Below are 26436 nucleotides of genomic sequence, written 5' to 3' on the forward strand. Positions count from 1 at the left end.
GATTAGTGAGGGATGATGAATGACTTAAAAGTGTTAGTATGTAGATTAGACAACAAAATTTAGTGAAAATCATACTATTATACTACAAAAGTTAAGCTAGCTTATGCAAAAACACAAGAAATAATTACCACAATGGAGAGATTCTATTGTAGATATTGATTTGTTACTTAATTTTTTTCACAAAGACTAAGATGAAATATAAAAAAATATAAATCTTAGCATGCATTCACTTCTTTGGAAATTATTGCTCAAAAATTTCTCTCAAGATGAAGTTTTGTTGTTTCTATGTATAAATTGAGATTGTGGGGTCCGTGTTAACAACTTTTTGGAGGGAATTTGGGATGGAAACTTAGCTCACAATGTTTGTCATGATAGTATGATCTTGTGGTGAATAATTGATCTTGATTAGAGGATGAGGATGCCACCTCTTCCTTGTTCCCAATAGAAAGAAGTCCAAAGACTAGATATGGCTCAATTTCTCGAGACTAGTAAAGGGAAATGTTTTCCACTTAAGGGTGCGAGTTTCTAATCATGAAAAGATTTAGAAAATGAGATTTAAGGAGCTCAAAGATGGTTATTGAACTAGTTTAAGGCATAAGATATCATTTAATAATTTTATTAAAGAAATATAAATATGGCATGATAAAAGAGTGAGGGCTCAATAAAAGGGTACAAAACATAGGACAAAAAGATAAATGACAAAAAATGATAAATCATAATGTCAAAACCACAAAAAGGGGAAAAGGGACACAAAAAAATAAGACTAGGGATGACAAAAGAGAGAGTAAAAAAGGGGCCAAAACACACATGCAATAAGATGACTAAAATGAGTGCAAAATGTAACAAAGGAAATTAGAAATTTATACAATTTCTAATCCTTCACTTCTCTCAAAAGTATGATAGAAGGTACAATATGACTAAAATTAGTGAAAATTACAACAAAGAAAATTATAAAGCATGCAATTCTAATCTTTCACTTCTCTCAAGAATACGATAGGTGATATTAGGGAAAAAAAAACATACATTCCCATGACCATCCTAATGTTGGGTGGTGAATTATCATATTTAAGACCGTGTCATCTTTATTTCTGCATGCAAAATAAAACCATAGATTTTGATTTCTTGAAGAAATTACATCAAAAAGGTCAAGCCTTTGATAAGAAGACCTTAAAATTTGCAAGAAGCATTTGCATGGACAAATACATTTTAAGAGATAAAATTCATGTGTCAGAAACCTTTATGTAGAGCTCTAGATGACCATCCTCATATGTTAAAACCATTCAATTTTTTTTCCTATTGAGACATATAAAATCTTGTTCCCTTCATCTCCCGTAAATAAGAGGCACATTATAGATCACCTAGAGGGTTAAGCAATTTTTGTGGAATACCTATTAGTTGAAAATGACCCAAAGATGAAAAAAATGGGTGGTATAGCTTTGAAGGGTTGCAAAAGATAGTGAATTGACTCAATTTTGCATACATACTAATGGGTTTTGATATTAGGTCTTGTTGACTTGGTTTGGTTTCATCAATTTCAAAGGAGATGAGGGTTTCTTACCTCTGATAGTAGTCTAACCCCCATCCTTCATGATTTATATAGGAATATAAGAAATCAGGTTAGGAGTATGTTATGACATTAGAGGGCAACCTTTCATCTTATAGTCGGGGGCATGCCACACAAAACATGTATTAGGCAAGTCAATTCATGTCACCGTCTACTTAACATAAAGGGACCCAACTTAAATCTCTAAATATTCCTTTAAGTCAAAAGTGAGTTCCACTTCAACACAAATTTATTTGTGGGGATGGGCATACACAATCTATTCAAATCATGAGAAAAAAACCACCTTAGTGACAAGATGATGAATGGCTTCAAAGCTCAGCCTAGATGAGGACTTTAAGAAATATTTGTTCTAAAACCTTGAAGTCACAAGTTTAGTGAGATAATACCATAAGGGTGTTCAACATGAACCATAATTGGAATGGTTTATGAGTGCAAGCACTTGTTGCAAATCCTTAAATAAAAATAGAAAGAAACCTTAAGGAAGGTTTTGAACATTTACAAGATTGATGCCATGGAGTTCCAAAGCATATTTCATTAAGACAATAAAAGATTGCCTTGAGGGGACATGACCAATATAATGATCAATTAAATTCTATTCTCATACCATTGACATTTGAAATTAACAAGATATATGAATAAACTAAAATATATTTCATAATAGAATCATCAAAATCATTACCATACCATAGACTTTACGAATTTCCTCGCCTTCTTGAATATTGCATGCTCTTCTCAATTTATAATCAATAATAAAAAAAAATCTTATTTAAAACCTTAATCTACCATAAAGAAGACATATTTACTAGAAGATATCCTAAAATACCTTCGGGAAACAATATGCCAAATTGAAAGGCAAACCCAAACACCCTAAAACAATAAGAAGTCAATCACTAAGTTTAGAGAATGACAAACTTATACATTTTCAAGAATGAATGAATGAATTTTTTTAATGACATCCATGAGACTAAGCAATTTATGGGACCCAAGATTGAAACAACACAATGATCCTAAGAGACATAGTCAACACACTCCAACCTCTAATTTTGAGTGTCCACCATTTCTTTGTTGATCATAGTTCTTCTATGGATTTCGACTAAGCAAGCTGCCATCTTTGTCATTCATTCCTCCCCAGACAAAGTAGTTAGAGACTCAACTTTTAGACTATCAACATACTTGGTCTGAAAGTCCTCATAGGTTGAACACTCCATGATGCCATTTTATTTCCATTGATCTTGACATGCAGAGACAACAAACCTTGTCAACCCATTCCTCTTTGACTATTTTCCACCTTCCTATTTCACACCTAAGATGGTGTGAGCTAGTTCTTAATTGGGCTGTTAGCACTTTAGCTTTCCATTTTATATCTGCCCCTATATAGTGTTTTTGCTTATGGTCACATTTGGATTGAAATGTTTGATATAGTATTCCCTTTTTTTCTCAAGATGCTTTGTCCACATCACTGCTTTGACTTTTTCTCTCACATACCTTTTGATTTTTGCATTCTTGCATATTAAGTCTCCATTTATTCATCCATTTGATATTTTGTTTCAACCAAGTGGTTTTTCTTCTATTTAGCTTTTCCCTTACAACAATTTTGGGCTGACGATGACCTTCCATATTCTCTATTCTGTTCAAATATCCTAACAATTGAAACATTGTAGCTGCCTCAATTGAGAAGGCTCCAACCTCTGCTAAAACGACTCATATTAGGTTGTGACTTTAATTTTGAAATTGTTTGTGATGAAATATTTTTGTAATCTTTCTATTTGCCTCCATCTTGATAATGATGCAATGCCCCATGCTTCACAAACATACAACACCATCAATGTAATACACAACCCAAATAATATCTTTTTTATCTTCCAATTCCATAACTTTTGATCTTCACTTATTGTGAAGCATACATAAAAGCTTTCCAATCTCCTTATTATCATTTTGCTCTCCAATCATTTTGCTCTCCAATCCTCCCAACCGAAATTACTAGCAAAATCAAGACCCACATATTTATATAAGGGGCTTCCTTCGAACTAAAACTTTAACCTCCCACTTTTCAAATACCATTCCTCCTAATAAACCCTTGGTTCCTCCCTCAACGTAATTTTGAAACCTGGCCCACAAAATTAAACAGGCACACACAGATGATCCAAGTGGATAAGGTGAATACTATCTTCGGTATTTTTAATTGTCTGGCCCATTAACAAAAATGGCCCTTACATTTGCTTCTCTGCTGCAAACAACATCCCCATTCTCCACCAATTCAATCAAGATATCTGTGCTGGGCACTTCTCTTAAAGCAGCGAAAAAGCTTACAAAGCATACTGCTCAATTCAAATGCAACGGAGTCGCTGGAGAATTAAGCATGTCAGAACCTGCTGATAAATGGGTACAATTTCCACATTTGTGCGACAGTGGACGAAGGCTGATGGAAGAAGTAGCATCGATGATAGAAACCCAACTGGATTCTCAACTAAATCCATGCTGCACTCCTGCGGATGTCAGGTCCTTCAAAAATGCCGATGTCGACAGTGAAGGCTCTGTCAATATCAAATCCGGTGCACAAGGTTCCAAGGTGCAAAACTTGAACCTACTTTATTAAATTTATCTCAGCTTACATGATAAATTTGATTGACTTTTTAAAGATTTTGCGAACCCCCGATGACATTTGATAAGAAGCAGCAAAAAAACATTGATTTTGTACATCACTAAAAGGGTTTATCTGTCTCGAATTGCTCTGGCACACTCTAATTGGAATTAAGAGATGGCTAACCATTGGACGGGCTGAGAAAGAAATTGTATTAAAGTCCATACATGATGAAAAAGAGGTCAATGGGAGTAGAGGTCCTTCAGCAAGCGATAATAGCAAGGGGATTGCAACCGTAGTGTTGTTTGTGAGAAGTCTTCATAGTCTATTCCCTGAAATCATCCTTTCTAACACTTAGTTAAAGTCTCGCTGACGCTATACCATAGCTTGATGCTGCACTTATCTTAGTTTGCCTTGAAAATTCATCCCTTTCATAACCTAGTGCAGTTATTATTTCTAGCTTATTTCGTTGAATATTTGGGCTGCTAAGCAACTTGGGTAGTGGCATTTGATCTTAGAAAGAGCTTGATAGCTCATAACTATGAATTTTGGTGCTCTTATCAATATGAGAGGTTATTAAGATTGGAAATAACTATTTTACATTAAATATATAGAGGAAAAAGTATTTTCCTTATTGGGACCATTAAATTTCCATGCGAATATTGAGACAACAATTGTTACGTTGCATATTGTTATAATATTACTCTGCAAGCAGGTAGCCCAGTTGCGTGTTTGATCTCACATAAATGCCTTTTCAGTGTATTCTAACGGGGATCTGTGTATCATGATGATAGTTGAGATCAACTAACATTTCTAGCAATTCTTTCTCATATTCCTCATAGGAGTATCATAAACTTAGGATTGTGCCAAGCTTTGCATGATTTAATTTGAAGGCATTGTTTTGGAAATGTCCAATTCGTGAGTTCTTGTATCTTGTGCAGTTGATGCAAGTTATATAAAGTATTAAAACCTAACATATCAAAATTGGACAGGATGGTAATTGTAAGTTGTTGATATTGAATAACTGTTAGATTGGTTCTGTTAGTGGAATTGCATGCAATTTCTTTGGTTTTATAGACTTCATTCATGTAACATCATCAACCATCATAGCTTGAAATTACTTAAGATTTTACTGGAAAGGTAAATAGTCACTTTCAACAAATCACATAAGAATTTTTTTGTCTTTCATAATTCCTTTGTTTAACATGAACAATATTAAAATGGAAACTGCTATCATTACAAAGCATAAATGAATTAGATGTGCAACATTTCAACAATGAATTTTATAACATTCTTTTTCTTTTGCATTACATACATACATTTCATTAAAGCAATATGATTACAACTACATTCGAATGTGTTATAGATTCTTCCGTATTAGGAATCCTACATCTGTTTCACAAGTCTCGGCGAGTCATTTGCAAGAGGGAGAGCATCACCTGAGTGCTTTTCCTCCAACCACAGACCGGTGGTCTCTGTTGTGACGTTTTCACACATCACCTCATTGCATATGGGAACCCCCACTTTTTGCTTTCTAGGTTAGTTGCCTTAGTTTAGTCGTCTGGTAGTGTCTTTAGGTAGTAACCTTTTACTTGAGGAGATGCAGTGCCTTAGGTTGTCAGGAAGTGATCAAGTCATGTCTCTCTCTTTAAGTTGGTGAGGTCAGTTTAGCTTTCAATGCATCAGTGATGAATGATTTATGATGATCATTTCATTTGATCATCACCATGCAGCTTTCAAGTTCTAAGATGGGAAGGTTGAGTCTAAGTGTGGAGAACTGTCGGACAAAGTGAAATGCTTGGTGAGAGGGTAGTCAGGGCATTAGAAATGAAGAAGAAGCTTTGTAGAGATGAGGTTACTTTCATGAGAAGCATGGAGAACCCTTGAAATGGATGAAGTAAGTGATAGAAGCAGCAATTAGAGACAAGTCAAGTCACTTCCAGTGACACCCTAAATCCCCGACTTGCTTCATCCCCACTTCCAGTTGAGGGTCAAATCCCCAACCAGCTTCTTGGAGCCACTTCCAGTGACCCTCCAAAAGTCTAACCACCTTGGGATGACTTCCAATTGGCTATCAAATGCCCGGCTAGGATGAGCATGTCCTTCTTGGCGATATCAGCACTTGTTAAGGTAAGTACTTGATGTTTTGAAGGAAGATATTTCTTGAGGTTGGTGAAGTTTGCTGAGTTTGAGTGAAAGCGCATTGAAATATTCATTGAGCAAGTGATATTGACACTTTGGAAGTCACTTCCTGCGATCCTCTTAATTCACGACCAACTAGTGAGCACTTCCACTCACCCTTCAAACCCACAACCAAGCATGAACATTTCCACTTGAGGGTGAAAAGTCCGACCTGCTGCTGTCACTTCCACTTGGTGGACAAATCCACGACCTGCTTGAGGTTATTTCCAGTTGCTAGTCAAATCCACGATCTGCTGATGGAGACTTCCAGTGACCTTACAAAACCACAACCAGCCTGAGCACTTCCAATTAGCACTCGAAACCCCGGTGAAGGACATAAAGATATAATGTTGGTGCTGCTGAGAGATGAGGGGTTTCAATGTTTAAAGTAAGTGACCAAGATGATGAAGGAATGCAAAGCATTAGGGAAGAAGATGTTACTGTCAGTGGACTCTAAAATCCATGACCACCTTATGTTACTTCCAGTACACCCTAAAATCCATGACAGCTTATGGTCACTGTCAGTGACACCCTAAAAGTCCGACCAAGCAGTAATACTTCCAGTAACACACCAAAACCCCAACCACTTTGTGGTCACTGTCGGTGCCTCATCAAAACCTCGACCTACATGTTGTCACTTCCAGTTGAGGATGAAAAACCCAACCTACTTGATGTCACTGCCAGTGACACCCCAAAACCCCGATCTGCTCCAAGCACTGTCAGTAGCACCCCAAAAGCCCAATCTCACTGCTATGATTTCCAGTGCATGCCCAAAAGTCCAATCAGCTGCTGAGCACTTCCAGTTGGGGGTCAAAAGTCCGACCTCCCTAAGGATATTGTCAATAACCCTTTGAATCCATGGCTAAGAGCAAGAAAATGAAATACAGATCTTGAAGCAATTCAGATCAGAACATAAAATCAGACTTAAAACATTGCAAAATTAGACCTTGGAATGCGAAAATCAGAACATCATTTCACCTTAAGAGGAATGCATATCAGATCAGAAAGTTAGAAAAATGTGTAAAATCTGTTTGATGCTGTCTTTGTTCGTTTTGCAGATGTGAGAAAACGAAGGACTTCAAGTTCAACATAAGGATGATAGCAAATGCAAGGACATGATCAACACAAAGATACACTAGTGCATTTCGACTACAACATGTGATAGGACATACATAGAAGGCTTTACCAGCACGTGGAAGGATACAAGGAAGCTGCTTGAAGGAAGATCAATCACCAATGCAAGGAGAAGGTCAAAAGCAGTCAAGATAAAGGATTCCGAGGTTGGGAGGTGTAAGACATCACAAGGTGAATTCCCAAGTATGAAGAAGGACCAGTGAAATGATCAAGAGCAATCAATCACAAACACGTGTGATGAGTTACAAGCAACAAGCTGAGGTGGCACCCAATCATCTCTAACTCACCTTCACACATCATTCCAATCCAAGGCGTCTAGATTCAATGCACCTGACTTATCCAACAAGGCGGATAACTACCACATGTGGGCACAAAGTTCAATATACCTGCCCTCATCATCTATTGGTTAAAAATTCAAGGAAGGACATGTGTCCTATAAAATGTAATTTTATCATTGGTCAAGCATTAAATGCTATGTAATGGGTGTAACAAACCCTAATTAGTGTTTCTACCTTGTAATCTTGGCCATTGATTTGAGAATCAATCTGAGCCATCGAATTGCTATGAGCTCCCTATATAAGGCATAGTCTGCTCATTTGTAAAGGTTAATAGTCAATAGTCAATAGTCAATTGTTAGATAGCAGCTAGAGTAGAAGTAGGAGGAGAAGGTGAAATTTGTTGCCAAGCTTGTAAATAAACATCCTTTTCATTGAATTATGGTGGAATGTGTTGTTTCTTCTACATAATTGTGTGGTTTCTTGTTATATCCTCATGATAGATGGTGTTGATTTGATTGATGGAAGCTATTGTGGATGATTAATGGTGAAATTCGCATGTTCATACTACTAGTATTTCGCTGATTGTGAAGTATCTTGCATGGTCAACTGAAATCTTTATAAACTTAACTTGGATTACTACTTGCTCATTGATATACATCCTCTTGATGGTGTCTATGTCGTTGGTGGTGATTTGAACATCATAAAATTACCTTAGAAGATCACACTAGCTTTGTGGAGTTGTTGCTTTGCATGACTAAGAAAAGTCTAGTAGAATTTCACAATATCATTCATAGTCTCTTACATCCTAGGATTAGATTAGCTTCTTAAACCCTCAATCTTTATCTTTTTGAAATTAAGTGAAATTCCACATTTTAGCAGCATTCAAGCATTCAAGTATCAACGTAAGTTCCCCTTGTGATTCCAACAAATCACATCACAATCACTGAGTCTATCCAATAGCATGTCAAGACCCGTCATTTGAAACTTTGGAGTTATCCCATTTGATCACATAGTTTAGCACTTGGGAGGTCTTTGTTCAAGAGAGGATAGAATACTTAGTATTTTATTCTATGTTGCATGATGTCATAGAAAACACAACAGTCCCCTGCACACCTTCCAACGAGAAGTGGCCCTACCCTTCACAAAGAGTATAGACAAAGGGAACCAACAAAGTCAATGCCATCTAAGTCCTAGTGCTATGCCCTACATAACCCAATCGACCATACAACTTTAGATAATCCTCTAACTAAGTATGACCAATTTGACTAGATTATGCAATTTGGGACACTATGAACTGACTAAATGCAAGCAGAGATTTTTGCATCACTTTGGCCAAAGTTTTAATATAATAGACACTTCCATGGAAAATGCAATTGTGTGTTCACACACCTCTAACTCGACTTGGATATGACATTCATCCTATGTTTTAACACATAGTTGACTCATTCATATAGATGTAAGACCAAACATGTATTTCTTTCTATTATCAGTTAACGACGAAGTTATTGAATTATACATTTGACAAGGAACTTCTGTTTTTTGTACTCACAATTCATGGATCTCAGCTATTGCTGCGTGTTCATATGTCCTTATGATAAAATCATGAGTATAATACTCTTGTAAGTTTCATAACACATAATGTCACCTTCCTACCATGGACTCATGATTTTGTGACTGTCTTGACAACGTGTAACTATAGATAACTAAGAGTTTTAACCTTTTTCAAATTGATTAAACAAAATAAATTCATTATATAATTCTGGTTTTTGCTATGTTTTCTCTCTAGTTTTATTCAAAAATATCAATTATACGACTTGTTGTGACCATTTCACACATCGCCCCATCACAAATGGGGACCCCCTCTTTTGCTTTAGTTTTTAGGGTTTTAGTTAGGCTAGGCATTAGTTCGATCCTTTAGATGAGATGAAGCTGAGTGGATTTGCTTCTCAACACCGTGGCCTTGAGTGACATGTGATGATCATTTCATTTGATCATCATCATCTGAGATAGAGACAATGAATGCAAGCATGAAGATCATCATGAGATTGAAATCATTGATGCAATATGGAGACTTATACTATGAAAGAAGGCCTCAAATAATGACTAACCCTTTGAGTTGGCAAAGTGAGTGATTCTTGCTCAAAATTTGGCTAAGTCATAGTCAGTGACCCCCAAAAAATACAAATTTTCGTAGCTGGCAGTCAATGTTCCCTCAAATGTTCGAACTTTTCTAGTCAATGCCTCCTCCAAAGACTGATCTCTCCCTTGCTCAATTAGTGACTCCTCCAAGGTCCGATCTAAGATGAGGATCTTTTTGTTGGGCGAAATGCACATGTCAAGGAGTCAATGCTTGATGCTTGATGAAATAGAAGTGAGGTTAGCTATCTTTGATCACAGTCAGTGCCTTGTCCAAAACCCGACCTTACTTGAAGCTTAGTTAGTGCCATATGAAATTCCCCGCCTGAAGATGGAAGAAAATGTTGAAGTTAATGATTAAGAGAATGATGAAAGAAGATCAATCCAAGGCATTAAGCATGAAATGAAGATTAAGGAAGATCAACAAGTTTGGAGATTTAGTTGACGACCTCCTGGAAGTCTGAACTTTCTCAGTCAATGACCCCTAGAAAGTCCGAACTTTTCCAGTCATGTGGGTACTTGTTGATGTGTGTTTTATGCACATAACATTTCAGAATAAAATACCAAGGTAATTTACCCTCTCTTGAACAAAATCACCTCAGATGCTAAGGGTAAGATCAACTAAAATGAATCCAAGGTTTCTACATGTCAGGTCTTGACGAGTGGGTAACTCAATGGTCGATGTGAATTATTGTGTTCACTTGGGGACTTACACAAATGTTCGAATTATCTTCTTTGATCATGAAATATGTGGAATAGTTGTGCTGACAACTTAGGATTTAGCAATTGTAGCTCTGGACTTAATTCTTACTAAAAACTGGGCAAAAGGAATAGGGTTAAGGAAATCTATTCTATGCCTAGGAATGTAGGAAATGATGAACAAATTTAGTGGAATCAAACTAGGCAAGGTCTCACAAACAGGTATTGACACAAGCTTAGTGCAATCATCTAAGGTATACTAATGGATTTTCAAACTGTACCATCAAACGTTGACACCATCCAAGTTGATGCTTGTCAAGAGACACATAATAATTAAAGTTAAGCTTACTCAAATTTCCAGTTGACCACACAAGGTGCACTTACCAACGACAAGAGACTAGTGGTATGGATTAAGGATTCCACACAAATATATTCAATAAATCTTTCACTCAATCTAATAAACATGAAAACAAATTCTAATCTAACTTGGAGGAATTGAGAACCATGAATGCAAAGACAACATTTGAAGAGCAAAATCACCAACAAATTGAACAATGATTTAGATTCAAATAGCTGTAGCATATACCAATTCTACAAAAACTCTCTCTTACAAATGAGAGACAATGAGGTATATATAGAGTCTCATACAAAATGGATGGCCAAGATTAAAACTAAATCAAGGGCCAAGATCATGCCAACAAAACCCTAGAATTGCCCTAATTAGGGTTTACATAAAAAATGGCGCCACCAACATATGGCCCAATAGAAAGATACCTAGTCATCAAATAGGGAATCTTCTAGAAGATTCCTCCATGCATCTCTCTCTCTCTCCTAGCATACTCCAAGAATCTAGCCAATACAGAATCTAACTCCTCCATGGAAATGCTAGGTAAGGTATCTTGCTGTAAATCAATCATGTCCAATGCATCCGAACAAGCATCCAAAGTGTTCTCCCAATCTGGCATGAGCTTCTACGAACTATGAACATGAATCAACAAAGAGACCAAATCATCTATTTGACTCTTCTTCAAAGAGTCCAACTAACAAAAATACATAAGTTTCATCTTGTCTCTTAATTCGGCTAAGTGTAAACCACTAGCATCACTAACATCAACACCCAATAACTCCTCAATTGAGGCAAGGATCTTCAATTGAATATCTTGAATTGATCCTTCCATCTCTGTACAACTCAGCTGCACGTTCTCATAAGTCGATCTCTTCATGGCCAATGAACACTACCAACCATGGAAATCATATTTGTCTCCACTGTGCACAATATTCTCCCTGATCAATGTGGACTTGGGAATCTTCTTCAAAGCACTGAGGCGTGGAATAGTCCTCTCCTGGATAGGCCGAAATTTTTCCCAAACTCCCTCCAAATATTGGATTCTAAACATGAGCCCTGTTGTCCTATCATATGCCTGGACAAACTGAGTAAGGAAATCATCCGCCTGTTTACTTGCACTTTCAATCCATTTCTCCACCTCCGAGAGTGTATCTCTCGTTGCCTCATAGTGTGAATGTAGTCCATGATCAACTGCAATAGGGGAAATAAGGGTGGGATTCTCACGCTTTATCCCTACAATGTACTCTCTAAGTCTGATATTCTCTTCTCTGTACTTCTCCTTCTCTTAAATCTCTCTATCCAATCTTGCACTGATCGCCCTAAGGTTATCACCAACCTCCTGAAACTCTTGCTCTCTTGTAGTACGACCAAGGGCAACTGGAGTAATTTGGAAATCCATAGGAGTAGCAATGTCCACTGTCACACCTCCAATAGGAACAACCACCTGCGCAATCCACATTCCTATCTCATCTCTAGCTATGTGCGACAAGATCTCAACTCTCTTAGGTTCTTTCTCCTTATTGCTCCTAGCTAAGTAGTCATCAATGTTATCAATAGGCTATACCTCTATCATTTTCTTACTCTTTTCCATACTCTTCATCAGCCAATCAGGAATAACGGATATCTCCATACCATTATCGAGACACATCTCTCAATCAAACCCTCTCAATGCTGAGATAACATCATCATCATCATCAGGATTGCTTTTGGTCAAATCATATACCTCATTTCCCAAACTAACTTCCAAATTGATAGTAGGGGATCCCGACTGATCATCATTCTCATTTGGTTGAGCAGATGTCGTTGTGGCATGTAAATCCTGAATATTCTCTGGTAGTATCACTGTGTTGGAACATTGTTGGGTCTCCTTGTTCTGCTCTGTCATTTCAACTTCCTTAATTGATGAGACACTGAGAGGGGGTGAAGGAATGATAGGTGAAGGAATGATAGTCTTTTGTTTCTTCTTCTTGACCTCCTCAATCTTCTTCCCTCTGGCCTTGACTCCTCCTAGTGTGTTTTTCCTTCTCTTGGGAGCTTGACTCTCTTCATCTACATGAATCCTGACATCACTGATAGTCCTCTGATCATCCTCGAAAGCGGATTCTTTCGGCTTCATCTTTTCATAAGTGAAGGAAACACCCATATCAACTAACTTATTCATCTGAATATCTACCCATGCACAGGAGAAACTCAAGACCTCTCTCATCAATATCTTTAAATCTATCTCTTCTGACTCTGACCAATTAGGCAATAAGATCGCCTTCTTCATTTCATTTTCATACTGTGGATGCGTATGATCTTTGTCATCTAACACCTGATCAGGAATGAGGAAAAGTCCACACTTCCTCATGAAATCCACTGACATCCTGGACCACATTCGTCTCTTCACTGCCTGCTCATCCATCAGGTTGGCCCAATAATCTTCTATGTCTGCCTTGTGGATGAACTTCTCTCCCTTGATCCTTCCAACTTTCTTATCTAGATCAAATCTTTCTCTTTTCTTGAAGGTTGCAAATCGATAGGATGCAAGCTCCTCACTTGCAGTGTTGGCGGCCAAGGTAGACCGACAAACCTTCAACGTCTTACCAACTGAAATAGGGAATGTCATGCCTGTCCTATGCTTCTCTTCCTGAATGGAATCAAACTCTAGAAGCTGTCTCACCACTTCAACAAGATCATTCTGTCAGAAGGATACCTGGGAAACCTATAGGGTTCGGATTGAAACCCATGGATCCTGAGGTATGTGAAAGTGGGAAACTGAATATACCATGATCCATATTTCTCTATCAGCTCCGTTGCCTCCTTGGACAACCTCCTGTGGATTCCACCTTGCAGCATCCACGTGACGTACATTGTGAATACATCATTCACTCTCTTATAATCTTCAACTCTATACATGTTCAGTTGGGGATAGCACTCATAACTCCTGAATTGTCCTTGCCCATTCCCGACTTCACTTCTGCATATCAGTCCTTTGTATGTAACAAACCGTGCAAGCAGGTACACCAAGTAGGAAGTCATGGCGAATGACTTGGACTGCTGTACATTTTTCAGTTGAAAGTCTAGATTGTCACTTATGATTCTAGACCAACTTATCAACATTCCTCTAAGACAATCCTGGATGAAATAGAACATCCATCCATCGTATATTGCACCCTGCGGCATCCCCATCACTTGGTTAAGCGGGAATACTAAATCACTATATTCCTCTTTGAAATTTATGCACATGAGTGTCTTGGGAGCCTTGGAATGATGAGGCCTAGGCTCGATCATCCACTCCTTGTTCACCATGGTCTTACACGCATCCATCTTCTTTGTATATAGATCTTCATATTCTTCTTTAGTTACATCCTTCATGTCTGCTCCATGTGGAATTCCAAACACTTCAGCAATCGCATCCTCAGCAAGTTAGGCAATGACAACGCCCTTGGGAGTCTTGATCATTCGGGAGCGAAGATCATAACATCGTGCACACTCCAGGATAAGCTCACTGCACTGTATGGACTGTGGAAATCCAGCGGCTCGAAAAATACCACTCTTCATAATGTTCACATACTCTGGGGAAGGAATCTGGCTTCCAACTCCGAACATCCGCTGTTGCATCAGGTTCAGGTTTAGGTTCAGGAAATGCATGTTCATGTCCCTTATCTCCTTCCATTTGGATGACATCTTGGATTCAGGATAGAATCCAGTCTCAACAATCCTCTGTTGTTCTCTTCTTTCTTTAAGTCCGGACTTCGACATCACACTTGTACGAAGCTTGAAGTTAGAACTTAGGAAAAATATAATATTCTTAATAATTTTCCTGACTTCTTGATGATTTAGACTAATTAGGATATTGAAATCAGGAAAATAATCCACACTCTAGGTAGATTTCAACAATTTAAATACAAAATGTGACAAGGTTAGGGTATGAAAACCCTCATGAAATTAACACCTCCCTATACTTAGAAATTTTGTGCAAATGAAAGTGCAAAGGAGTATACCGGATCAATAGTGACTAAGGAAAGGCGTGAAAGATTGTGTTTTCACACAAAATTATGTCTGAGGACACCTTCCGTAGTCAACAATGGCTGCCAACAAATCTGAAGATAACCTGCAACTAATAAGTTAACCTCTCAAAACATGTTGCAATCATTCAAAATATGCACAAATTTGATGAAAATCAATCATGATGACGAAAGTAATCAAAATTTGGGAACATAGATATGGCTGGTAAAAGTTAAATTTCTGAGGACAAGCAGCCAATAATGAAGTTGCAGACCTGTGACACCTCTCAAATGGTCTGAGAATTGATTGAAAATGATCCCCAAAATGCCCCCAAAATGCCTCCAAGTGTAAATCGTTGAAGTTGTGGTTGGCTAGGTAATAAAGTATAAGTCTGAAAATTGATGATCAACCAACAATGGAGGTCGAACTAGCTGCAATAATGGCGTTTAGGCTCAGATCCGAGGTAATGACAGCAAGTAGGAAGCAATGCAATATCAAGCATGAAAGGAATCCACCAAAATATGTCACAAAACACTTGTCAGACAAAATCGAACTTCCCCCAACTATGGCACCACCTTCAAATCTGAAAAATGTCTTTGATGTGAATGCAATCTGCCAACTTAGGTCTGAGAACAGCAAGTGAGCAAGGAAGATCGCCAAAGTTTAGAGGGTGGAAACCTCAACAAAGAAAATCGCCTTCACCAAAAAAATTGCCAAACTTGAAAAAAAAATTGCTCTCCCAAAAATCGAAAATCTGAAAACAATGGAGTCAATAAACTCCAATGGCAGTGATCAAGTGAATTGCCAAGCTTGGAAAAATGGAGGAAAAAAATGGAAGTCTTCAATCAACCACTCCACCAAAACACTTCGTCAAAAATTGCCAATAAGAGAGAAAATCGCCCTTGCATGGAGACACCTGGCAAATTTGATAATAAAATAATGCTGTCTCTCTCCCCTTTTGGACTTGCTTTCATCGTCAAATCTCACCATACAAGCAATGTGGGATAAAACACTTGTTCTTATACTTGCTTGGTGAAACTGATTTGCTTCTAGAAGGTTGAAAACATTAAATGCTCATTGCAAATCATTAATTGTTTTTTAATTTATTTTGAATAATCTCTCTTTCTTTAAAAAACAATTAAATGGGGCTCACTTTATTAAAATATTTCAATTTTTATCCAAAAATGGCCAATTGGGGAAAATCGATCCTAGTAAGGATTAAAAAATCCTCACAAAAATCACTTAAAATCATAAAATATACCCTTAGGGGAAAATCAATCGCAGTAGGGATAGAAAAATCCCTTTGAAAATCATCAAATGTGCATAAAATGGGTCTAGGGGAAAATCGATCTAGGCGTGGAATGAAAAATTCCACTTAAAATTAAGTCATCACACAAAAATACCCCTTTGGTGGAAAAACGACCCTAGTCTGGATTAAAATCGGGACTCAAAAACATTAGAAATCTCTCTCAGTGGAAAATTGACTTGAGTCAGAACTGAGAGTCTGCACAAAAATCCTCAAAACTTGTCCCAAAAGACCTGGTGGAAAATCGACCCAGGTGTGGAATCAACACAAACGTCATCTGCAATCCCATTCATACTCCCCAGTGGAAAAACATGGGTAGTTAGGATAAATCTTGACACTTGGTCAAAATTTAATGCATCCAGGGGAAAAAGGACCCTAGTATGGATTCACGGTGGTGGAAAATGGAGGCAAGTATGGATTTCAAGGGAAATCCATGTCTAGTTTGGATTTTGAGTGGGGAAAACCATGGGTAGTCAGGAATATGAGGGGAAAAGCACCTCTAGTATGAAATTTTGACCTTTTAACCCTTAGACTATGGATTTTCATCCGAAAAATGATGATTTTCCACTCAAAACCACTAGAAAACTTCAAAACTCAATAAAACTCAACTGGACTCGGGCAAATTTACCAAAAATTGGAGTGTAACACAAGGAAACCTATCGGGATAAAGTGCGAAATCAACTTGAATAACTTCCTAGGAGCAAGAAAACAACTCCAAAGGGTCTAAAAACACCTTAGCACTTAAAATCACCGACAAGGATGCTAAAAAACACACTAACACTCCAAATGGTCTACACTTAGACAAAACTAGGATCATTTTAAAAAATCTCAATTTTCATGCGTTTGATCCTATAACTTCAAAACCCTAAGCGACACTAGGCATGACCAAAACTTTGAGACTCGGGGCAAGAAACACAAAATTGCCCACTAAGCCGCCAAAACCCTAACCTAAACACGCGGAAAGTAGGAAAAGAGGGGGTCACCATTAGCAATGGGGCGATGTGTGAAAAGGTCACAAAAGTACCAGAAAGTCCAAACTTTCCTTGTGCCCAGTCAGTGACCTAACAAAAGTTCGATTTGCCTTAGCATCTCGGTCGATGACCCCTTGGAAACCCAATCCATCTCAATTAGTGCCCTAGTGAAAGTCCGAACTTTTTCAAGCTTGTCCAATTTGGCGGTAGAGATGATATTTAAAGCGCTTTTGCTTAAGAGAGGGGCCTGCCTAAGAAATAAATGTTTCTATTTGAATTTGAAAAGGTAAAGCAAGTCGGCCTTTGTCTCAAAACCTCAATTGCAAAACATTAAATAAAAGACCAAGTCGGCCTAATTCAATCAAGAGTCATGCCCTTACATCTCTATAAAAGATGTGATTGATCATTTCATTTGATCAATCATCGATTCTATCCTTCATATGCAGCGATCTAGCATTGTTAAAAGGCAGCGATTTTAATCAAAGGAAGGCAAATTTAGTCAAGACTCAGCACATCCTCCATTTGCTAAGTGAATCGCCATCCAAGGACAACGAATTTGCCATCGCAAGCAGCGATATTGTATCTATTTTAGAAAGGCGAACCCAACTTCAGCGATCAAGACCTTCAGATCAGCGAATTAAATAATAGGATCAGCAATTTTACATCAGTAATCAGGCGAAAAACATAAGCATTTGATACCAAAAGTTCATCGACGCAAGGGCAATTTTGCCAAAGTGGAGACCAATTCGAAGTTACCAGCCAGTTTAGAATTTGTTTGCAGGTCTGAATTAGGTTTTATTTGACCATTTTTATTGAAATCAGACCCCAATTTGACGCGGGTACAGCTTTAGGCTCACTAATTTTATTTGGTTTTAATCATAGGATGCTTCTTTCATTATATTTTGATCATCTAAGCATGCTTAAAAATGCAATTAATTTGATTAGATGATAATTTCAGATTATAGACAAGTATAGGGTTTATACTTACGCCTAGGGTTTTAGTAATCTTAAATACTCTTAAGGAGGAATTACTAACCTAGATGCATTTTAGATATTATAGGATTTGAAATCATATCACCACCCTAACTTAAACGTGGTGCAGAGCACATTTCATTTCACAGCTAATTTTCAAGCATATGGTGTTGTCTATTGGTTCATTTATGTTGTAATTGTGGGTTGGATCAATGATCAACCTTGATGTAACTGAATGCCTATTTTGTATGGTCAATAATCTCTCAGGTGAGCATATAAACCTAGAGGTCTATTAGGCCATGAAGGCTTGGAATTTAGATTTTGTCAAAGTTAGTATGTCTAGGATGTTGTCTTAGGTGTTGGAGTAAATAATGACCTTGGTTGTGTTTCCATAAGGTCTGGGTAGTTAATAACCTGTGCTGTTCTAAAATTGCAAAATTGCAAAATGTTGCATTTGTTGTCAAGCAACTTTTCAAAGTTGCCGGTAGATGACAACTACTTCTCCAATGGTCCTAACTATTCAAAAGTTGGTTATGGACGTTGGAAGAGGTTTATATATATGTGGACAGCCATAGGAAGGCATGTAAAAAAAGGTTTTGTAAAGTTTGGTGGAGAAAGCGAATATGACAAATTTGATTTCGCCATACAGAGATTTTCCATACGATTCGTACAGATTGTGAGAATTTCTGATGAAGTTTTGATTTGGTTAGGAGTAACTCTGAAATGCCTTTCTAATGCGCCAGGTCTAACCTCTCAAAGTAGAGTTTAGTAGAAGTTACAAACGTTTAATTTCTGCAGGTTGAAACCCTCCATTTTCAAGGGTTATAATGCAAGTAGGACCCTAACTTGCAGTCTACTCATTGGGATCCGATGGCCATGGGTAGAATTCTAGTTAGGGATGTGTATTTTGAGATTCCAGAGGGGCGAGGTTAGAGGAGTTGGTTGGTACAGTGCCACCAAGCCCTAGTCTAAACGGGTTGAGGGTTTAGATTAGATTAGACGAGTTTCTTTGAATAGACAATGAACAATGATGAGAAGATGAGTTGAAGTGCTGAAATTGGGTATTTGAATATAGGAGAAACTTCTCGAAAAGTTGGAACCTTCTTGTGATCCCATTCTCCATTCCTCTTTTGTGTGACCGGTCTAACCTGATCAATTAGGCCTGTAACCAAGTAGGTGTTGAAGAGTGCAGGAATAGGGTGGAAAATCCAATCTTTTCGAATCTGATAGTGATCCCAAAAGGGTGTCTGAAACCTAAATTTGGGTAAGTGTTGTTTGGTGTTATTTGGAGAAAAGTCCCAAAAGACAGTGAAATTGGGCTACTAGCCGGTGAACTTGTACTGGTAAGTCTGTAAAACTGGTAACGGTAAAACTGTGAAACTTGTACCGGTAGACCTATACCGATGGGCTTGTCTAGTCCTCAAAAACCAATACTTGTCTTGTGTTTCAAATGAGCATTGTGGAAGATCTTGATAGGTCTTAGGAAGTGGATAGGAGTGTGTGTCAACCCGGTTAGTGGTGAGAAGTTGATTTCACCGTTGAGGTGTGAAACATAATCGGAAAGAGAAGACTAGAGGTGTGTGTGTGGGTTTATCACCCTACTGCTGCCGACCTTTGCATCAGGTGGTATCAGAGCACTAGAAGAACTTGGGAAGAGTTTGAACCATGGGAGATAGAACAAAGGGACAAGATGAAGAAGAGATACCCTCTAGAGTCACCAATGTGGAATTGGCTAGGATAGTGAGGGAGCAAGTAGCCAAGAACAAAAGGATGAAAGCAGAACTAGCAAAGTTGAAGAAGGATCAGGTTGGGAAGGAAGTTAATTTCTCTTAGGTTCCCTTAAGTTCTGTGCCACCTCTTTCCTCCATCTATATAGTCTTTCAGACCTACTATTCACATCATTTCTCTTCTCTAGCCAGATCATCCTAATGATGGATCATGGAGTATGATCCAAAACATTTATTTAATGAAAAAGTTGTTTATATGGGCAAATCCAGAAATTAACAAGCTAATTTACCCCGGATTGTGGAAATTTCATGTATTTAATCAATAGCATCCATCGTCATAGGAGAAAATTAAAAAAAGCAGCAGATCTTTTGGTTTATAAGACTATTGATCAACATACTGTAGGTAATTAGAGAGGCTTCTGATAGAAATTAAACACAAAATTCAGTTAAGCAAGTACCCCTAAGCCTTTTATGATTAATTATTATTATAGTTATGGCTAATGACTTAATTATTCATTTTTCTGCAATTTGATCATCATACCTGTTAGCTGTCTCAAAATGATCTCAATAAGTAGTCATTACTCTAACATTTTCCCTAATTTTCTGTTTACTTATTAGTAGTTATTTAAAAATACACAAAATAAATTTTATTTATGACTTACCATGTTTGAACTTTATATGCTTGCCTCTATACTGCACTCATGGAAATATGTAAGCCTGACATTATTTGTAAATATCCATTTTCCATTTGTTAGGTCCTCTACGTATTCTAATGTCACCTCCAACATTTTGTATCCATTAATTTGTGTTCACCTCTCTAGTCCAGAACCCCCAACCTATACATTTGACCATTTCCCATTTCTGTTTTCATTTCCTTACTCTGTATGCTTTTTAGATTCTCTTTCCTTATCTATTCCACTCTTGTTAATTGGCCTTCAAATCTGCATTCAAAGTATTGATGCAGTTCACAGTTTGAATTCATATAGAAAATAGTTGATCATGTCACTGGAGAGATCCATTGGCTCAACCAGCCTCAAGAGAATACTGATGTCATCCAGATTCAAAGCCAACTGACTCCCTTTGTATTCCAAGGTTGCCATCAAAGTCGGGACATTGAGTGCGAGTATGAGCAAGGGTACATCCCTCATTTAGCCCTTAATGTCATGTGTGGAAGACTCAAAATCTTGAGTGATAATATATGGGGTCCAAAAGAACTGACTCTAATCCGAGGAACTGCATTATTTATTTAGCCAATGTTTTCCAGCAACAGACCAAGAGGATTGATACCATTGAAAAGTACTTGTCTTCCCTAGTGTTCCACGGCCGTTGGGGATGGGGAGATGGGGGGACGGGGGGACAAAGGGCCTAAGTTTGGGGACGGCAGTGGGGGGGTGACGGGGGGGCAGTGTTGATATACCTATAGTACTTGTAAAACTAGTTATGAAAAGATGTATAAGAATTATATTTCAAATGAAACTTTGGCAAATTAGTAAAATGGAAAAATTGCAAATACTAAATACTAAGATTTCTTGAATACTAAATAAAATTTAACAAATTAAATTGCTAAATTGGAGATTTGTATTATATCGAAAATAAGATTTATGATCATGATTCATCATTGGCTTATTACTTTTTTAGAATTGTAGTTTGATGGGGGTTTGGGGGCAACACCAAAACGAGGTTGAGGGTAGCACCCCTGGCAGGGGTCTGGGTAAGAGAGAGAGATGTAGTAGTATGTCTAGATCTTGCGGGAGAGAGAAGAGAGTGAGATAGAGAGAAGGGATAGAGGAAGAGTGATAGGTAGAGAGATAGGCCTAGAGTTCAAGAGAGATAAAGAGAGTGAGATAGAGAGAGCGAGAGAATGCTGATAGGAGGTTGCTGACTACTGAAATTTGACTAAGTCAAATTTTTTTAAAATCTTCTAAAACCTAGAATCTCCATTATAACTCCTAGAGATTTGAAACCACTCTCAAACATCCTGCCAATATATACATGAAATATAACTTAAAGTTACTTAAATGTTATATTTCATGTATATATCTGATCAAGAGAATGAGATTGGCTTGAAAACAAGGATGCCATTTTCACAAACTTTCCACCATTTTTGCTTAGGGTTCAAATTTCTAAGTGGGGGGTATGGGAGACTTCTGGGCATCCCCAAAATGGCCAGGAGACTCCTAGGACTCCTGGAGACATTTGGATGTTCTCGGCGTCTTCGGATGTCCTAGTGGTGGTGGTGGGATGGCGGGGGATGCCCTGTCCCTGTCCCCGCATCCTGGAGACATCCCCATCTCGGAAACATGGGGGTTTCGGGGGGGAACACATCCCCGTGGTTCACTGGTTTTCCATGGCTGCTAATCATAGGGTTGAAGAGGAATGCATGGCAAGGGACCAATATCACTCTGTAAATCTGTTTCAAGCAAACAAAGGACAAGGTGGAGAAGTTAATGATACTATGCCTGCTGCAATTCCAAGGATTCAAGCTTGCCCACTTGCTCCCAACAAGTCAAAATGATGCAAACTAACAATCATATCATCTTTTACAATGCATGTGGAGACAATGGGCCTGTTGGCATAATCAGCTCGTCTAAAGACCTCGAAAAATGCCAAATCTATAACTGAAAAACTCAGGCTCGGCAATAACTTGGCAGGCCCAAAAATTTGAAAACTCAGAACTTGGGAAAACTTGGGAAAAACTCAGCAATAACTCAGCAAAAACTTGGGAAAAACTCGGCAATTTTATCAAACATTTTATAGGTTCAAAAATATTCTTAAAAAAATACACATATTACTAAATTTGTTGAGCATATTACTAATTTCCATCATATATAAATCAAGATTAGAATTTAATACATACCATAGACAAAAAATCAAGTTCAACTCTAAATGAGTTATAATGCTACTTTCACTAGCCATGTCATTTGTAGAAGTTGCCTCATCTAAATAGATTTTTGGCAAGTGTGCAATAAGAATGTCTAGGTAGACACACTCAGGAGTTATATCCCAATTCCCCGTCACCCCCTCATTGTAATCAATTTTTTTATTTGACAGATTCCAATAACTAATGGGAATTTGGGAGTGGAGACCTCAATAAGGTTGATGGGTAGTGCCCCTCATGGGGGTTTGGGGGCAACAGCCCCAACGGGGTCAAGGGGCAGCGCCCCTTGTAAGGGTTTTGGGGCAACATCCCCAACGGGGTCAAGGGGCAGCAAATTAAGGCCTTTGAAACCTTTACCACAAATGAAAACCGTGCTTTTTTAACTGCAAGCAAGAAAAAATAAATTATATGAACTTGGACAAGTTTTTAATACAAAACTCATGATTTTTGCATTTATTTGTGAGTTTTATTGAAAAAAATCGCTGCAAGTTTTTCAAAACCTCGTTGGAGAGTTTTTGGGTGAGTAGCTCCCCTCACATTTCAACTCGAGAGTACTCGTGAGTCAAAAGAGTTTTTGGAGAGTTTTTCAACATTTGTCAAATCCATCCTTTTTACATTTTTAGCTCCTACTATTCCATTGAAATAGGAAACTTTTGTATAGACAAATATTATCCTTTTTTGCCTTTCTTTGATAGTTTATTAGGCTGTTGGTATCCTGGTATACCAGAATAAGTATCCTTTCATCTTTGTTCCTTTTGGGCTTTGGCCAGTGTAATGCCTATCTTGTTCAAACTTTACGCCTGCCTTAGAAAAAGTTTTCCTCTTTCTTGACTGACCAAGATGTATTATCATCTTTTGAATGTTTTTATATTTATCCTTTATTGAAAAAAGGATCCATGAATTGGGGATCTGAACACACAGCAATCATGAATTGTTCAAATAACAAATAGAGGAAGATGCCCTTTCAGAGTCGGCTACTAATAATGAAATTATTCCAGTTAAGAATTGCTTGAATAATTACATAGTACGCATGCTTTCTATGAAAGATATTAGAGAGAAAATGAAATTCATGTGTAATTGCACGACTGTATACTTGGTTGTTAAATGATGATGAAAGGACATTCTCATCGTTTTTTCTTAAATTAGCATTTTGTTTACAATATTTTACATAAGTAGTTGCAGCATGCTAAACTTGACCAGTGTTTGCTTCCTAGTAAAAATAGCAATTAAATTTTTCCGTTAAGTTCTACTTTGGATGCACTACTTTGTTAGGTAAAATCTATCAATCGTACACATTCTGTATTGAAAAATTGAGCTCATGTAGAGTGATAAATCTTTATTTGATTTCAACTTCTCAGATTGACTTTGTACTGGGCTCATGGCTTCACTGCAAAACTCCTTTTGGAGTTTTAAACATAGCTACAATTATAGGCATGGTCAATCCTCAAACAGATGCACCACACCTCCTTTTTGAGTTCATTCAGAGTGGTCAAAGCTCACTAGTTCTTGTTCTTGATTTGCTCCCAAGAAAGGATCTAGTCCTTGATCCTGACTACTTAAAATGGTTTTATGAAGACACCAAGCTGGATGCACCAAGGGAAGCCTTGTATAAAGCTCAGCAGGCACAACCTTATGTTTCATCCTCTCTTTATGTCCGAAGCATTGTTTCACCTACTGCAATACTAGTTAAGATTAACAGTGAATTACAATCAACTGCGGGCACAGCTGATGGCATGGAAAAAATTATCAATGATGTAGTAGAACCAGCAGCAAAGGAAGTGGTTAGAATTTGGTTGGATGCAATTTTGACCAGAGGGAGACCAGTGGATGATTTTGAAAAGGATCTCCTCCTGAAAAGAGATAACATGATCAAAACAAAGGGTGTAGAAGTTGATCTGAGTTCTAACATGCCCAGACTGTTTGGTCAGGATGTTACTGATCGTGTTGTTGCTGCTTTCCGAAAAGGTATTTGAATCTTCTCCAAAATAAATGGCAAATATGTAGGCTGCAGTTGGGTTCTCTTAATCAGTCAGTTAAAATTTCCATGCCAATATGTGTATAATTATTAACATGATTTAGGGGTACAGTAGGTCTAGCATAGATGGAAAAGCAGGGTGTTGAACTGACTGCAGTCTCTACAGTATAAAAAAATGGAGAAACTTGTATATGTATTTGAGAAGGTTATGCATGATTTCAAGAATAAGTTCATGGTGGGGTCAAGTTACTTAATATGAGTGTATTTTGCTGTAAATTATAATGTCATTTCTCTGATATTTTTCATAAATGACATTTTTTTTGTTAGATTTCAGCCAGTGAATTTTATCTAAGATTATATTGAGAGAATAAAGCTTCTGGAAAACAGTGTAGAAGATGTTTAGGTCCACATTGTGGCTCATATTCCGTGATCCATGGTGGTGATAAAAAAGATATGTTGATTTAAATGTTACACGCAGTTTTTCCAGAACCTTTATTCTCTCATGTCATGGACTGTCAAAAGTAAAACCTCATGTTAACTGTTATTGTTACTCATGGCAGTGGTAATTGATATTTATTATTGAAGCAATCTCCCATTAAAACGTGCCTGTGTAGTATCTGCTTTTGCTAGATTGTCATGTCCAAGGGATTTCCGTTCTGCCAAAATCTACCTAGGACTTGCACCCGAAGTAATCCTTTATGGAAAGTTTGAAACTTGCATACCCTACCTGTATACCACCACTTTGACTATTTTTGTTATTATTGATGAAGAGCTCAGTTGTAGTTTGACATGATAGCTTAAATTTGGTTCCCATTTTCCCACAAAGAATTGAAAAAAGACTTTAAACACTCTAAAAAAAGACACGTCAAACTTGAGAAGAAATAGAAAAATACACAAGCCCTGCGGCATCAAATACCAAAGCCCAAATAGTCAGTTTTATTGATTTTTAGACAACTAAAATATGCCAAATGAGACATGAAACTTAAACCAAAACCCTGAAAAAGTGGGACCTGCGTTTAATGCTTTCAAGCCAATTAGATAGAGGCTAGAGTTTCTGCACTTGTTAAGACCAATTGAAAAATGACTTAGGGAACTCTTATCATAGTGACTACTACATGTTCTAGTGGATTGAACATCCATCGCAAGGCTTTTTGGCACCATCTCTGATTAACATTTTTTTAATAATCAGTTGAATATGAAGATATCTTACATTTTGATGGGACTCAGTGAAAAAAATTTAGAAGGCCCTAATTATGGGCACATCAACTAAATAAAGCTCCAAAGCCCATGGTGGTAAAACTGTATAAGTACAAGAGAGATTGAGCTTTCATATGGTGGATTGCTTTTAGATACTATATAGATGCTAAGGATTCCTCAACTCGTGCCAATAAAATTCATTATTAGGGATGCTTGTAGGAAGCCTGGCTATGGTCATAACCTATTGAAACATCTAATCTTTGATTCGATGATCAAATAATGCTGAATGGTAACTTTGTTGAAAGTTTTAGATATAAAAATGGCTGCAGCTCTGCTATTCTCTAGTAAAATGATGCAAAAAATTATCAAACACCTAAAATTGTACTTCAGATTATTGTCAAGTGAAGTCCTGAATATAAAACTGAATGCAGGATTCTTCTCATATTTGAGAGATGCATCTTTTGCACATTATCTTTTAAATTAGACTTGTAATTCACCTTG

General features: G+C 37.5%; 1 protein-coding gene across 1 annotated transcript; it reads left to right on the forward strand.

Moving 5' to 3' along the window:
• The first annotated feature begins 3545 nt into the window (after positions 1-3545).
• On the forward strand, positions 3546-24992 carry LOC131055233 (red chlorophyll catabolite reductase). Its single transcript, XM_057989809.2, has 2 exons — positions 3546-4133; positions 24122-24992. The coding sequence occupies exons 1-2, from the start codon at positions 3768-3770 to the stop codon at positions 24734-24736; spliced, it is 981 nt and encodes a 326-aa protein (XP_057845792.2). The 5' UTR covers positions 3546-3767; the 3' UTR covers positions 24737-24992.
• The last annotated feature ends 1444 nt before the right edge of the window (positions 24993-26436 follow it).

Source organism: Cryptomeria japonica, chromosome 2, assembly GCF_030272615.1.
Source record: "Cryptomeria japonica chromosome 2, Sugi_1.0, whole genome shotgun sequence".
NCBI lineage: Eukaryota > Viridiplantae > Streptophyta > Pinopsida > Cupressales > Cupressaceae > Cryptomeria > Cryptomeria japonica.

Excerpts from the sequence above, each read along its gene's own strand:
- LOC131055233 (XM_057989809.2), top strand. The coding sequence starts at position 3,768 with ATGGCCCTTACATTTGCTTCTCTGCTGCAAACAACATCCCCATTCTCC. Across the intron at positions 4,134-24,121 it reads CCGGTGCACAAGGTTCCAAG|ATTGACTTTGTACTGGGCTC; the intron begins GTGCAAAACTTG and ends TCAACTTCTCAG.